Below are 15,984 nucleotides of genomic sequence, written 5' to 3'. Positions count from 1 at the left end.
AGATATGAGTTCCACTGAACAATCCCATGCTCTTCAAATGCAGCATAATTCTGTCCCACAGAATTGCTTCCAATTGTTTCTGCACTACTGAGGTTCGACTAACTGGCCTGTATTTTCCTGGTTTATCCCTTGCTGCCTTCTAGAATAATAATGTCACCAATTGGCTGTCCTCTAGTTCTCTAGCACCTCTCCTATTGCCATAGAGAAATTGAAATTCTTTGCAAGCTCCCCTGCTGTTTCCTCCCTTGCTTCACTCAACAACCTGGGATACATTTTAGCTAGCTCTGGAGATTTATCTACTTTTCAGCCTGGCAGACCACTCAAAACCTCCTCTCAGTGCAGATGCAAAATTTAATGCCTCAATGTGTAACTCTCCTTTTTGGTCCTTAATAGGCCACTCTTCTTAATCACTTTTTATATGCCTCTAGAAGTCTTTCCCTTTTGTTAGCTGCCAGTCTCTTTTCACATTCACTCTGCTTTTATTTGCTTTTCACCACTTTTCCAAATCTTTTCCATTCAGCCTGAAAGTCAGTTGGATTTTCGACATGATATCTGTCATAAGCACACTGTTTCTTCTTCTTCATAATTTGTACATATTTTTCATCCAAGGAGCTCTGGATTTGTTTGGCCTCCCTTCTCTTACAAGGGAAAGCACCTTGACTGTGCCCAAACTATTTCTTCTTTGAAGGTAGCCCATTGTTCAGCTGCTAATTTTTCTTGCCAACTTTGACAGAGTTGCTGGAATGATGGTGCAGGAGAAAGGACTTTATTTTCTTGGGACAGAGGACCTGTAGAGGCCAGATGATCTGTTCTTGAATGGAGATGGGACAAATTTCATAAAAACGTATGATTTAGAAGCAAAAGTAGGTCATTTAGCCTTTAAGCTTTCTCTGCCAATCAGTAAGATCATGGTTGTCTGTTTTGTTCTGAATTCCACAGTACCATCTACCCACAATTCACTTTTGACTTCCTTTACCCAGCTGTATTCTTACCCCTTGATGTTGGCTTTCTCTTCATGCCACAAGAGCAGAAGAAGGTCATTTGGTCCATTTGAGTCCACTCAGATCATGACTGATCTGCTAATCTTCAGCTCTGCTTTCCTACCTTTCCTCGTAATTCTGGATTCCTTTACTGATTATTCAGCAAATTTCTCACTGAGGTTATACCCTCTGATCTTAAATCTACCACAAGGAGGAACAATCTCTGTACATCTATTCTGTCAAGCTGCTAAGACTTTGTATATTTCAATAATGTTTCCTCCCATTCTTCTAAACTTCAATGAGTACAGGGCCAACCTACTCAACCTCTCCTCATAAGACAGTCTCTCCATATTTAGGATTGACCTAGTGAACCTTCTCTCAACTGCCTCCAATACCAGGATAATTTTCCTTAGATATAGGGATCAGAACTGTTCACAGTATTCCAGTTGTGGACTGACTAGTGCCTTGCATAGCTTTAGCAATATCTTTATTGAGTGTAGGAATTGGGAGTTCATGTTGTGGCTATACAGGACATTGGTTAGGCCACTTTTGGAATGCTGCATGCAATTCTGGTCTCCTGCTTTAGAAAAGATTATGTGAAACTTTGAAAGCGTTCACAAAAGATTTTCAATGATGTGACGTGGTTGGAGTATTTTGAACTATAGGGGAGGCTGAACAGGGTGGGCTATTTTCCCTGGACACTCCAAGCTGGAACCTTATCGAGGTTATAATATCATGAGGGGCGTGGATAGGGTGACCAGCCAAGGTCTTTTCCCCAGGGTAGAAGAATTCAAAACTAGAGGGCATAGGTTTAAGGTGAGAGGGGAAAGATTTAAAAGGGACCTAAGGGGGCAAATGTTTCACGCAGCGGGTGGTGCCAAAGGAAGTGGTGGAGGCTGGTATAATAACAGCATTTAAAAGGCATCTGGACGGGTACATGAATAGGAAGGGTTTAAGAGGGATATGAGCCAAATGCTGGCAAATGGACTAGATTAATTTAGGATATCTGGTCAGCATGGATGAGTTGGACCAAAGGATCTGTTTCCATTCTGTACGTCTCTATGATTCTATCTCCCTATTTTTATACTTAATTTCCTTTGAAATAAAGACCAACATTTCATTTGCCTTTCCTATTGCCTGCTGAACATGCATACCAGCTTTTATGATTCATGCACGAGGACCCTTGAATCCCTCAGTGCTACAGCTTTCTACAGACTTCTCCCATTTAAATATAATCAGTTCGTCTTCGCTTCTTGCCAAAGTGCATAGCCTCATGTTTTCCCAGATTAAGTTTCATCTGCCAATTTTAAGCCCACTCAGTTAATCTGCCTGTATCCCTGGAGTCTTCTTATACTGTTCTCAATACTTGCCTTCCCAGTGTCATCCACACACTTGATGATCGTGTATTCACTTCTGCCATACAAGTTGTTAATATATTTTATGAATAATTGTGCCCCCACCACTGGGTATGTGTGTTGAATTAATCTTGCTGTTGGTTGTTCATTTACCTTTTATGTAGGGACCCTAACCAAGATCAATGACTGACCAGTAAATATTCTCCCGCTGACATTTGATCTGCTTGGCCCTCCGCGTTCCCAAGAACCAGGTCTATCAGGACTTCCTTTTTCATTGGACTGGAAATATATTATACACACGCATACACCACACACCTCTTGCCCCTCTCTACTGTTTGTACTGCTACTATCCCAGTCTATAGTCTGATAATTAAAGTTTCCCATTGTAACTGTTAAGCCTTTCTGTGCAGTTTCCTTGCAAATTTGTTTCTCTACATCTTTTCCACTAGCCAACTGACTACACCAGGCAATGTAATTCAACTTTTTTAAAAATTAAATCCCTAGCTGTAGCCAAATTGTTTCCTGACCCCTCTGAGACATCCTTCCCCTTTTATGTCATTTTCTATCTTTCCGAACACCTTGTGTCCAAGAATATTTAACATCAGATGTGTGTGATCACTGCGCATGGTGTGTCCTGAGACGCCGATGACTGTTAGAGGTCTGGTGGAGCTAGCAATGAGTTGGAGTTACCAGGTTATTATTCTGACTTTCACATTGGGACAATAACATAGTGTTGAGGTTGCTAATGTAACTCCTTGCCACTCAAGTGAGAATCTTGTCTCTCTGTTCAATACTTGGTTGAATAATGGGACTTCTTGCTGTCAGTGTCAAGAAACTCCTCACTGGCTAGCTTGTACGATTTTCCCAACATTTTGCTGAGACGTTCCAATGATTATGACGTGCATCAGGTGGCTGGTGGGACTTTAACCTGGATCTTTGGCCCAGAGGTAGGGATGATACCACTGTGCCATAAGACCTGTTACAAGGGGGAGGCTGTGGCATAGTGATAATGTGATCAGACTAGTAATCCAGAACCACACACTAATGTTCAGGAGATACAAGTTTGAATACCATCCTGGTAGATGGTGAAATTTGAATTCCATAATAATCTGGAATAAGAAAACAAGCCTATTACTTAGCCTAACAGTGACCACATAACCATTGTCGTAAAAAGCCATCTGGTTTACTAATGTCCTTTTAGGAAAGGATATCTGCCATCCTTAGCTAATCTGCCCTACGTGACTTCAGATTCAGAGCATTGTGGTTGATGCTTAATTTAGGGGTGGGTAATAAATTCTGGCCTAGCCAGCGACACCCACATTCCATGAACAAATTAAGAACAACAGATGTTAAAACAAAAAAGACCCTGTTCAAACATCTTTATGATACACCAATAAAAGCAAGATGCTGTGACTGCTGTAAGTTCCGAAAAAGGGTCTTATCAGACACAAAAGAATAACTGTTTCCCTCCTCACAGATGCTGCCAGACCTGCTGAGTTTTTCTAGCATTTTCTGTGTGTGATGTGATAGACTTCCAGGACAAATGGGACTTCAGTCCATGCCTTAGGGACACTACCACTGCACCGCAATAGCTCCACCCATATACTAAGAGTCATTCTTCCTCAAACTGTTTACGTATGTTGTTGCACACATCTGGGGCAGATGTGACTTGAACCCAGGCCTCCTGGCTCAGAGGTATGGACACAGCTGTGGTATAGTAATGACTGAGTCAGGAGGCCCAGTTTCAAATTCTGCCTAACCCAGAGGTGTGTAATAACTGGTAATTAACATATAGCCATACCCTAATTTTTAAAGGTATCAAAACATGTAAAACCTAAACATCAACCAAACCCTTGTCTAATCTGACTGACTTCTGTTGAAATTTGAGAATGCCTTCGAGCTCCCCCTCATTTGCTTGCCCTTTCTTGCTTCTTCTGGAATGAGGGGCCAGACCCATAAACATCTATAGTATACTCTCCAGGTGATAGGTTCCTATCAGAACTAAGGCAGTGAGTGCTGATGAACTATTTCAGTGTACTACTCTGATGTTCCTACCCAACATACACTTAACTATAGAGCTAACCCATATATTTGAACCTTTTGCAACCGTTTTCTACTTATTACTAATACCACTAAAATGAACTTTTTAACATGTTTTTGATTCACTTCTAGTTTTTTTTTAAAGCAAAACTGTTTTTACTGTTAGGGCTAATCTTGATTTAAGTCCCTGTAATCCTTTTTACAACTCCAAAGTTTGCCATTCTAGATTGTTCCCAGTGCAGCGAGGAAAAAGGAATGGCTGGGCGATTTTTGTTCATTGCATAACCAGCAGATATTTGGTCTGTTTATTTGGTGAAGTCACTTCTCCACTCTCATCCATTTTTCTCCCCCTTTGTCTTCTCCCCTGGCCCCACAAATCAGCTATCTCATTTGGTGAATGTCCTTTATTTACTTAAATAAGAGAGATGGAGAATTGCTGGTGTGCCATACAACATTTGGAAAAAAATGTGCTGGGTAGTTTTAATTTGTTTTTTTAACTTATACAATTCAATCAAATGGAAACTGTATTTGTCTAACTTTCTAACAATTTTTAGCTTGTTCCCTTCCCTAATGTGAGTGCTGTGTTAACCCTCCCCACCACAACGTTAGACACTGAGGTGCTTGTTTCCTACTGTTTAGAGAACTTAACAGAAAGACATCGCTCAAGTTTGTGCACACTTCCTTTCATGGTGTTGGGCACGAGTATGTGAAGTCAGCTTTCAAGGCATTTGATTTTGCTGCACCCATTCCAGTTCCAGAACAGAAAGATCCAGATCCGGAATTTTCAACGGTCAAATGTCCCAATCCAGAGGAAGGAGAATGTGTGCTGGTAATAAATTTTTCATGCATTTCTAAGCAAGTAAAATGTTTCCTTTAACTTTTGTGTGCCAAGGTATGGTTGTTCACTTTCAGCAATATAATGTGGTATTGAATTGGCAGCTTGTTTTACACTTCTGCTGCTCCTGATTGACTCGAGATATCAACTGAATGCAGACTCGCTATCAGCCATACATCATTATTCATAAACTCAAAGCCTACTCTCTTCCTTCCAAATATCAGCATGGGAAATGACAATATCTCTCCTTTACTGTGTTTTATTAGCATTCAGCAAAAGACAGAAAAAAGTATACTATTAGTGACACAAATAGAAGCACAGTGGCTGTTACAAAAAGGCCTGTCTCTCCTCTGTGTGTGGAGCTGGAGGAACACAGCGGGCCAAGTGGTATCAGAGGAGCAGGAAAGTTGACATTTCGGGTCGCGACCCTCCTTCAGAAATGGGGAGGGGAAAGGGAGCTAGGAAATAAATAGAGAGAGGAGAGGTGGGGCTGGGGAAGATGGGTGGATGGGTGGAATAGTGATAGGTAAGTGCAGGTAGGGAGCGGTAGGGATTGGTCAGTGAGGGGGAGGGGCGAATAGGTGGGAGAGAAGATGGACAGGTTATGTCAGGTCAAGGAGGCGGGGATGAGAGGAAGGGCTCGACATGGGATAAGGCCGGGAGCGGGGAGATTTTGAAACTGGTAAAATCCACGTTTAGGCCGTTGGGCTGTAGGCTCTCGAGTTGGAATATGAGGTGCTGCTCCTCCAGTTTGCAGGTGGCATCACTGTGACACTGGAGGAGGCCCAGGATAGACATGTCACCCAGGGAGTGGGAGGGGGAGTTAAAATGGTGTGCGACCAGAAGGTTTTATCGTTTGTCGCGAGCAGAGTGCAGATGCTCTACAAAATGGTCTCCAAGCCTCCGTTTGGTCTCACCGATGTAGAGGAGGCTACATCAGGAGCAGCGGATGTAGTAGACCACTGACGGCCTTCATTGTCTGTTGTGATATGTTCATGGCCCTAACTCATTTGGCCACACTGCCCTACATCAAGAACATATGGGAACTGACAACAAGACTCCTAAGACCACGAGGAATCATGGTGGCCCACAAGCCCACAGCCACTCTACGACAAACACTTACGAGGATTAAAGAGCCCTCACTGATGGTGTCACCTAGCATGGTAATGAAACTTCTGAACGATAACAAGCCAGCTTGGTGAGCAAGTCAACAACCTCACTCACAACTCGAGCTTACAGATCTTTGCTAAAACTTTAAAGAGTACGACAACCTCCCGCTTGTCCCTCTCCCCTTTGAGAATATTCTGCACACTCTCGGAGAGATCCTTGATCCTGGCACCAGCGAGGCAAAACACCATTCTGATGTTGCGTTGTTAGCCACAGAACCATCTATCTATGCCTCTGCCTAGAGCGGTCACTATCACACTTGATCGCTTGGAACCTCAAATACCTCTTGTTACAGTAGAGCCAGTCTCAGTACCAGAAACTTGGCTGTCAGTGCTACATTCCCCTGAGGGTCCATCACCCCTTACATTTTCCAAAACAATGTCCTTGTTTGAGATGGGGATAACCACAAGATACTTCTGCACTACCTGCCTACTCCTCCTACCTTTCTTGGAGGTAACGCATCTACCCAACTGCATCTGCAGTTTTTCTCCCTTCCTGAAACTGTCATTCATCACACCCCTGGCTCCTGTAAATTCCTCATTGCCTCTAACTGCCACTCCAACCAACCCATGCAATCTGATAGGACACACAACCAAACACTTTTCCTGCAGATATAATCGTCAGTAACATTGAAATTCTCCCTAATCTCCCACATCTGACAGGAAGAGAGCATCACCCTACTAAATGCCATCTTCGCACCTTAACAATCTACAAACCCAGAAAATAGCACAGTCTTACTCCTTCAAAATCACTGCTCCAGGATAATTTAGTATCTCTGTTTTATATGTTTAAAATTTCATCAAGAGACCGATCTCAATAAAACTCCGAATCAAAAGAAAACCCCACTCTACTCACTATTGTAGATTTATGGAGTCTTGAGGGTGAAGTGATGTGAAGAGACTAGAGAAGCTAGGATTGTTCTCCTTAGAGAAGAGAGGATTAAGGAGAGATGTAATTAAGAAATTAAAATTAAAATACATTTTAATGGCTGATGACTAGGATCCATTTTACTGACAAGTCGAGTTTGTAACCAGAGGACACCAATTCCAGATAAGTAGCAAATGAATCAGTGTGTGGAGATGGGGAGACATTTTTAAGCTCTGATTTGGAATGCCACATGAGAGCGAACTTTAAAAAGATAAATAAATAATGTCAAAAAGCACAAAGGCTTGATAACCTCCCATCTCACTGTCTTTCTTCTCTCTCTCTCTCTCTCTCTTTTCTCTCTCTCTGTCCTCTTCTTTTTCCTCTTTCGCTGTCTCATGTGATTCTGTATTTCTACAGTATCTATCTAAATTATATTCAGACATTAAATAATTTATCTCCGTACCATGGTAACAGTTGAATGGAGTTTTTAGAAATTTGATCCCTTTGCACTGCTAGCTGAGCCCTTTTTCAAATGTCGGAGTTCAGAAAGGCTAGGGAGCAGTTGCTTTGGCTTGTTAGCCTGCCTGAAGAAGTGTGCAGTAGTAGAGATTATGGACCATATCTGATCTGGTCACAAGAAAGCCTGACCTGTGCACTTTGGTGGCGTAAACTGCACTCTTAACCCATGTGTAACTTCATATGATTCTGACTTCTCACACATTGGGCTCAGATTCACAGTGCAGTATGAGAGCCATGAGCCAGTGCAGGAAAAGTACAGATACTGAAGAGGGCTGTGAGAATGTCTGTTTTGCTTCTTGATGACAGCACTGTAACTCCTAATGGTATTTAAAGGCCCTCTAAAATTGCCCCTCACCTACATCTAGCCACCTCAGATTCTACCATGGTACCCCATTCCACATCTATATCCCATGTATAATTACTGAATTAGTGTGTACAATCTTCTAATTCCATGCACTATATATCAGACAAAACAATTGCATTCCTTTGGGCAATAAACTTCTAATCATCAAATAAAAGCCTTCATCAAATACAGATAGTAAGAACTGCAGATGCTGGAGTCAGAGAGAACACTGCGGAGCTGGAGGAACACAGCAGGCCAGGCAGTATCAAAGGAGCAGGAAAGTGGCCATTTAAGAAGGGTCCCAAGCTGAAACATCAACTTTCTTGCTCCTCTGATGCTGCCTGGCCTGCTGTGTTCCTCGAGCTCCACACTATTATCTCCATCAAATACAGTATCATTAACACTGAGGACAAAAATGCGTTCTGCTACATGGAAAAAAATATTCACAATCCTAAAATCCTATTGGCTTGTGTCAACAAACCAAATACCCTAACAAAATCATGATCTCTTATTGCAAGCTCTTAATACTGCCATTCATCCTCAGTTGAATGGAATATCTACTGCATTGGCTGAGTTTCAATGTTTCATAAGGGTCACAGCTGTCCAAGGATTGGTGCTGGGTCCACTGCATTTTGTCATTTACGTAAATGATTTGGAAGTGAACATAGGAGGCGTGGTTAGTAAGTTTGCAGGTGTAAAGGACAGTGCAGAAGGTTACCTCAGAATACGGTGGGACCTTGATCAGATGGGCCAATGGACTGAGGAGTAGCAGATGGAGTTTAATTTGGATAAATGTGAGGTGCTGGATTTTGGAAAGGCAAATCTGGTCAGAACTTACACACTTAATGGTAAGGACCTGGGGAGTGTTGCTGAGCAAAGAGACCTTGGAGTGCAGGTTCATAGTTCCTTGAAGGTGGAGTCACAGGTAGATAGGATAGTGAAGAAGGTGTTTGGTCTGCTTGCCTTTATTGGTCAGTGCATTGAGTATAGGAGTTGGCAAGTCATGTTGAGGCTGTACAGGACATTGGGTCGGCTAATTTTGGACTACTCCGTGCAATTTGTGAAACTAGAAAGGGCTCAGAAAAGATTTACTAGGGTGTTGCCAGGGTTGGAGGGTTTGACCTATAGGGAGAGGCTGAATAGGCTGGGACTATTTTCCCTGGAGTGTCGGACACTCCAGGCATGAACCTGCTACAAGGTTATAAAATCACGAGGGGCATGGATAGGGTGACCAGGGTAGGGGACTTCAAAACTAGAGGGCATAGGTTTAAGGTAAGAGGGGAAAGATTTAAAAGGGACCTAAGGAGCAACTTTTTCACTCAGAGGATGGTGCCAGAGGAAGTGGAGTAGACGGGTATCATAACAACATTTAAAAGGCATCGGGATGGTTATATAAATAGGAAGGGTTTGGAGGGATGTGGGCCAAATGCTGGCAAATGGGACTAGATTTATATAGGATATCTGGTCAGCATGGACAAGTTGGACCAAAAAGTCTGTTTCCATGCTGTGTATCTCTATGACTCTTAAATCATTAGACTATCCTCCTGAGAAGGAAAGAACAGAACATATTAAATTATATTTCAAACCAAATTGCTAATCACAATAGAAAAGATGACAGCACAAGCAGTTTAGGACATTTTAGAGTCATAGAAGCCTACAGCATGCAAACAGACCCTTCGGTTCAACTATATTTGGGCCTGTATTTGGCCTATATTCCTCCAAACCTTTCCTATTTGTGTACTTATCCAAATGTCTTTTAAACGTTGCAACTGTATCTGCATCCACATCTTCCTCTGGCAGTTTTCAAACACGAGCCACTGGGTTTTTAAAAACAATAGTTGCCCCTTGTGCTTTTTAACTTTCTCCTCTCACCTTATAAAAATGCCTCCTAGTTTTGAACTTACCCACCCTATGGAAAAGACCCTTGCTATTCACTTTATCTATGCCCTCTCATGATTTTATAAACCTCTATAACGTCACCCCTCAACCTCCTATGCTCCAGTGAAAAAAGTTCTAGCCTATTTTTATAACTCAAATCCTCCAAACCCAGCAGCATCCTGTAAATCTTTTCTGAGCCCTTTCCATTTGAATAGTATCCTTCCATAGCAGAGTAACCAGAAATTGATGCAGAAGAGGCCTCACCAATGTCTTGTACAACTTCAACATGACATCCCAACTCCTGTACTCGGAGGTCTAAGCAATGAAGGCAAGTGTGCTAAATGCCTTAATCACCCTGTCTACATGTAATGCAAACTTCAAAGAATTATGTTCTGCAACACTAGCCAGGGCACTACCATTAACTGTGTAAGTCATGCCTTTGTTTATGTTACCAGAATGCAATACCTTGCATTTATCTGAATTAAACTCCATTTGCCACTCCTCAGCTCGTTGACCCAATTGATCAAGGTATTTTTGTAATCTTAGGTAACCTTCTTCAATGTCCACTACACCACCAATTTAAGTGTCATCCACAAACTTACTAATCATGCTTCCTATATTCTGATCCAAATCTTCTATATAAATTACAGACAAAAGTGGGTCCTGCACCGATCCCTGTGGAACACCGCTGGTCACAGACATCCAGTTTGAAAAACAACCCTCCACCACCACTATTCTGTCTTTGGTAACATTTTTTATTGCATTATGGTACTTTCTCCTTTGAAAAAATACCGTAATGCATGCAAACAACTACCCAGTGCTAGTCAACACAAAATGTTTAAAGAACAGATCATAATGATGAATCACTGTAGTAAAACACCTCTACATTACAATACAGTTCATAATTATGAAGTTTGAAAATGTTGAAACTTTTTACACTTAATTCTCAGAATATTTTTGACTCCTGTGAAGGCTTTTCATTTTCTTCGTAAACTTTCACATTTGACTTATTTTTAATGGGTTTTCAAGACCCTACATTGCCAGCCCATAAGTGATGTAGGTTAGGAAATCCGATTTGGCCTCTGTTTTAAAAACCTGTGCTCGGTGGAACAGCACTAATAGGCACTTTTGACCCACCAAAATGCAAAACAGAAATGGCACTGGCTCAGGAATGAGAAGGAAAAGCAGATTTCCTCCAGGGGGAAAAAAAAATTAGCGTGACCATTTGCACATTGAAACCCACCTCCACACGGTCACGAAAATTCAATCCCAGGCTTCTACTTGATCTACCTGCATCTCCATCCCTTCAATTAAAGCAAGTGTTTTAATATAAAATAGAAAATAACTGACAATAAGTGTCATCTGTAGTACTTACAGCCAGAGTCAACATAAATGTTCAAGTAAAATTCAGAAATTGCCAAGTGAGTTCTTAAAGTGATAGTTTGGCAGAATGGATTGGAAAGAATTTGCAATTAAATAGGGCAGTATCACATCATCAGGACATCTCCAAATGCTTCACAATTGATGCATTTCTTTTGAAGTAGTTATTTTCGGATGTATAAATACAACCCAATCATTAGGCCTCTTTCTGCCTTCCTGTGTTTTGGTGCAGTCCTTTTACCAGTCTTTCTGTCACATTTCCAAAGGTTATTGCTGAAAATCAAAGCTCATGAACTAAGGGATAGTATTTTAGCATGGATGGAAGATTGGTTACATGCCTGGAAGCACAGCATGCAGTCTTTTTGCCAAAGTGAAAATGTAATGAATGTCCATAGAGATTGGTGCTGGGATCCCAACTTTATATAAATCAATTATACAAATGACTTGGATGAAGAGACGGAAAGCATGGTTACTAAATTTGCTGATGACATAAAGATTGGTAGGAAAGTTCTGTGTTATTCTATAAGGTTAGCACCTCATTTTTGCGGAACATTTGTGCCCTTGCCTGTTGGTAATAAGGAAGTAACCATTATAACAGGTTGTGGTTGAATGCAGTTGTACAAATGCTGTGTCTACAGTGCCTCTTGGTTGCCCAGCTTTGAGTTGCTTTTTAACAAAGAGCTACTGGCACACAACACAGTGAGGGTGTCCTCGTATGAAGATGCTGTTTGATATTTCTTTTTAACAATGATTTTGGCATCTTTCCTATCATTGATTTTGAACTGACTGGTTTATAGTTTCTGTATTCACACTCTATCCTCTTTTGAATACAGAAATAATATTAGATGTTCTCTGGTACTACCCTTTTTCTACTGATTATGTATGATACTGCAGCTCCTGCTGTCTTCTTCCCATCTGCAATTTGTCCAATCATGAAGTACTATTTGTACTCATAGCACTTGAACTAGCAAGTGCTGCTTTGCAGTTTATTAATGGAACAGAAGTGACTTGTTAACAAAAAACCTGAGAAAATTGCCTGGGAAGGAAGATACCTGAATTTTACATGCTGTTCACAATGGTGATGCAAGCTCTTTGCATGATCAACTTTTATTAGGAATGTGAATTTTATAATTTAGTGGACAAAAGACTGTAGACTTGTACCTGTGTTCCAAGGATAAATTCTGGGCAACGAGTTAAGCACTTCTTGTTATTCTTTCATAAGATGTGAATGTTGGTGGTAAGGCCAATATTTTTGTCTATCTTTTACTGACTTTTTGGAGGTGCTGTTTATTAATGAGTAAATATTACACTAACAACTAAGATCACAATGTCTGCATTGCTACAAAAATAACATATAAATCTTATAGTTGTTTCCCTCCTGCATCTCCCAACCAATTGCTATGGCTTTGCTCCATTTATACAATTTTTAAATAATTTACTTGTACAGATCTTGGCAACCATAATTTTTCTGTCATTCTCAATCTTAATTTTCTCATGTTAGGGTCTCAATTTGGAAAATATCAATGTGCTAGACATAACAAGTCTTAAAAATAAAAACTAAAAATAGTTTTACTGCTAAATCAGCTATTATTGAATCTTTGGTTTAAAGTGATAAAGTAAGTCTAAAAGTAATCATACAAGCCAGGCTCAGAAGCAGGTTACAGTTAGTTAACAGTTGCTGGAAAAGCTCGGCAGGTTTGGCAGCATCTGTGAAGATAAAATCAAAGTTAACTTTTCGGATCCAGTGACCCATTTTTCTAAGGGTCACCGGACCCGAAACGCTAACTGTGAAATTTTTTCTTCACAGTTGCCAGACCTGCTGAGCTTTTCCAGCAACTGCTGTTTTTTGTTTCTGATTTCCAGCTCCACAGTTCTTTTGGTTTTTATTACAGTTAATTAATATTTGTACAGATATTGTGCTGCTGGTTGCTTTTGCACAACCCAAATCTGTGGCTTAGACAGGCAAGAAGATGTCAAAGGGAATGGATGTGTAAGAACACCATCCTCTCTCCAAGTCACGTGCCACCCTGGTATGGCAATCTATCACTGTTCCACCATTGTTGATAAATCAAAAATACATAACTCCCATAAAGTTTTCTGTTTATTGTAAGGGGAATGGAATATAAAGGTAGAGATTTTTTCTGCTTCTATACAGGGCCTTGGTGAGACCACATTTGGAGTACAGTGGACAAATTTGGTCACTTAATCTGCCTAAATAGCCAGCAATGCCCACATCCCATGAATAAATGTATGAAGATACTAACTCAGATAACAAAAAAAACTTGGTGAAAGTGGCAAGTTTTGAGGAATGCCTTAAAGGAGGAAGCCAGGTAGAGAGATGGAGAGGTTTAATAAGGAAAGTCTGAAGCTTGGGGTCCAGGCAGCTGAAAATATAGGCCAGAAGCCCTGACTATAAACTAGCAAAACAATGCAGTAATTGCACAGTAAAAATAATCTGATTCAGATTCTTTTTTGTTTGGAACTGTATACTCATAATGACTGATGCACATCAGCTCATAGAGTAACGTGGAATTATATTTGAATCCTCGTTGGATACACATGTAGTTTATAAAAGCTGGAGCTTGAGATTTTTGACCCATGACCCTAAATATTCTTGTGGAGGTTTTGTAGTTTTCAAATTGTATGCAAAATAATGGGAATTCCCAGTTGGGCTTGTAGGTAATGCCCTCTGACCACTTTTTAAAAGATGAGTTATGTCTGTTGGTGTCAGCAGGTACAGCAATTGGAATTACAGTTCTCAGATTTTTGGAGCAGTTGATTTTAGTTCACACTGGGATAGTCTCCAGTGTGTGTGTGTGTGTCTTCTCTCTCTGTCTTCCCCCCCACTCTCTCTGTCTCCTCTTGCTCACTCGCTCTCTCTTTCAGTCAGTCTGCAATGTATTTGCATGCTAAAGATGGTTGCATTACTGTAAATAGGACGAAGCTGATGTGACCTTTCCCTGCTCTATTTTACTAGATTCTTGCAATCAAGCTGGCTGAGAGAGAAGCTGCTCGGGTTGTATTGGCCACAGACCCTGATGCAGACAGACTGGCCGTTGCAGAACAACAAGAAGAGTGAGTATCAGTAATTACATTTTACAAGACAGTTCTAACATTCATATTTATTTAAGAATTGAAGTTCTAAATAAAACAGCTACTACCCACAATTAGATATATGCAAAGATTGTAGGAACTGCCAATGTTGGAGAATCTGAGATAACAAGGTGTAGAGCTGGATGAACACAGCAGGCCGAGCAGGAAAGCTGACGTTTCGGGTCTGGACCCTTCTTCAGAAATCATTTCTGAACAATCATTTCTGAAGAAGCGTCCAGACCTGAAATGTCAGCTTTCCTGCTCCTCTGATGCTGCTTTGCCTGCTGTGTTCATCCAGCTCTATACCTTGTTAACTTAGATATATGCAAATATTTATTTAATATAAAACAAATAACTGTGGATGCTGAAGATCTGAAACAAACAAAGACAAAGTGCTGGATAAATTCAGCAGCTTGGGCAGCGTCTGTGGAGAGAAAACAGAGTTAAAGTTTTGAGTCCAGTGACAACACTTTCAGGACTGGAAGCAGCTGGGAAAAAGTGGTATTTATGCTGATTGATGGGGGTTCCGCGTAGGGGTATAGGGGATAGGAGTGAACAGACAGATGGAGACGGAGCCCAGAGAGAGAGAGAAAGAGTGGGCAGCCGAAGGGATTGTTAATAGTAAGCCAGTGATGAAGAGAGGCTGGATAAGTGATAATAAAATCTGAGTAATTGAAAATGGGTTGACTGTGCTGAAAGCAGCCCATTTCATGACAGGACTTGGGTTTTGGCCATAGGTAATAGACAAGGAAGGAGATGTTTACGCTCTCAAATTGTTAAATGCAATGTTGAATGCTGAAGGCTTACGGTCCTCAGGTGGAAGATGAATTGTTGTGCTTTCAGCTTGCGATGAGCTTCACTGGACCATTGCAGCAGGCCTGAGACGGAAATGTTGGCATGACTTTACTAAATATAGCTCATTTACATATCATTGTAAGCATCCTCTAAAAAGAAGGGAACTCTTCCTTTATAAGCATTCATTGGGATGGATCATTGTGTTGAATTTTTAATCTGAGTGCCAGTGGAAAATTTAAATTTGTTAATAAATCTGTATTGGAAAGCTATCTTAGTAATGGTGACCATGAAACCTGTCATTAAAAAAAAATACAATCTAGTTTTATAAAAACCAAAAGAACTGCAGGTGCTGTAAATCAGGAACAAAAACAGAAGTTGTTGGAAAAGCTCAGCAGGTTTGGCAGCCTCTGAAGAAAAATCAGCGTTAACATTTCGGGTCTGGTGACCCTTCGTCAGAACTGATGGTAGCCAGAAAAATGTTGGTTTATATACCAGTCTAGTTTTAGTTCACTACTGATTCCTTCAAGGAAATAAATCTACCATCCTTACCTGTTCTGGCCTTGCCTGACTCCAGACTCAGATTTACTCCAAACTCCCCTGTGAAGTGGCATTTGAGCAACCAACACTGTTGTATCAAAGTTGAATGAAAGGCACAACTCAGTAGACCACCCAGCATCAACCTCAGCACCAGAGGCCCAGAAATGACAATAGCAAGGAACATCACATTTACAG

General features: G+C 40.9%; 1 protein-coding gene across 2 annotated transcripts in view; it reads left to right on the top strand.

Moving 5' to 3' along the window:
- pgm2l1 (phosphoglucomutase 2-like 1) overlaps positions 1-15,984 on the top strand; it is a 97,622-nt gene that overhangs the window by 52,156 nt on the left and 29,482 nt on the right. For both annotated transcript variants that reach the window (XM_048597968.1, XM_048597967.1), the window contains exons 7-8: positions 5,015-5,204; positions 14,342-14,439. In XM_048597968.1, coding sequence (XP_048453925.1) covers positions 5,015-5,204; positions 14,342-14,439 — 288 coding nt within the window. The remainder of the gene's footprint in view (positions 1-5,014; positions 5,205-14,341; positions 14,440-15,984) is intronic.

This window comes from Rhincodon typus, chromosome 6, assembly GCF_021869965.1.
Source record: "Rhincodon typus isolate 14 chromosome 6, sRhiTyp1.1, whole genome shotgun sequence".
In the NCBI taxonomy this organism is placed as follows: Eukaryota; Metazoa; Chordata; class Chondrichthyes; order Orectolobiformes; family Rhincodontidae; genus Rhincodon; species Rhincodon typus.
Note: the sequence above shows the minus strand (reverse complement) of the source record. Positions and strands in the feature narration are given on the sequence as shown.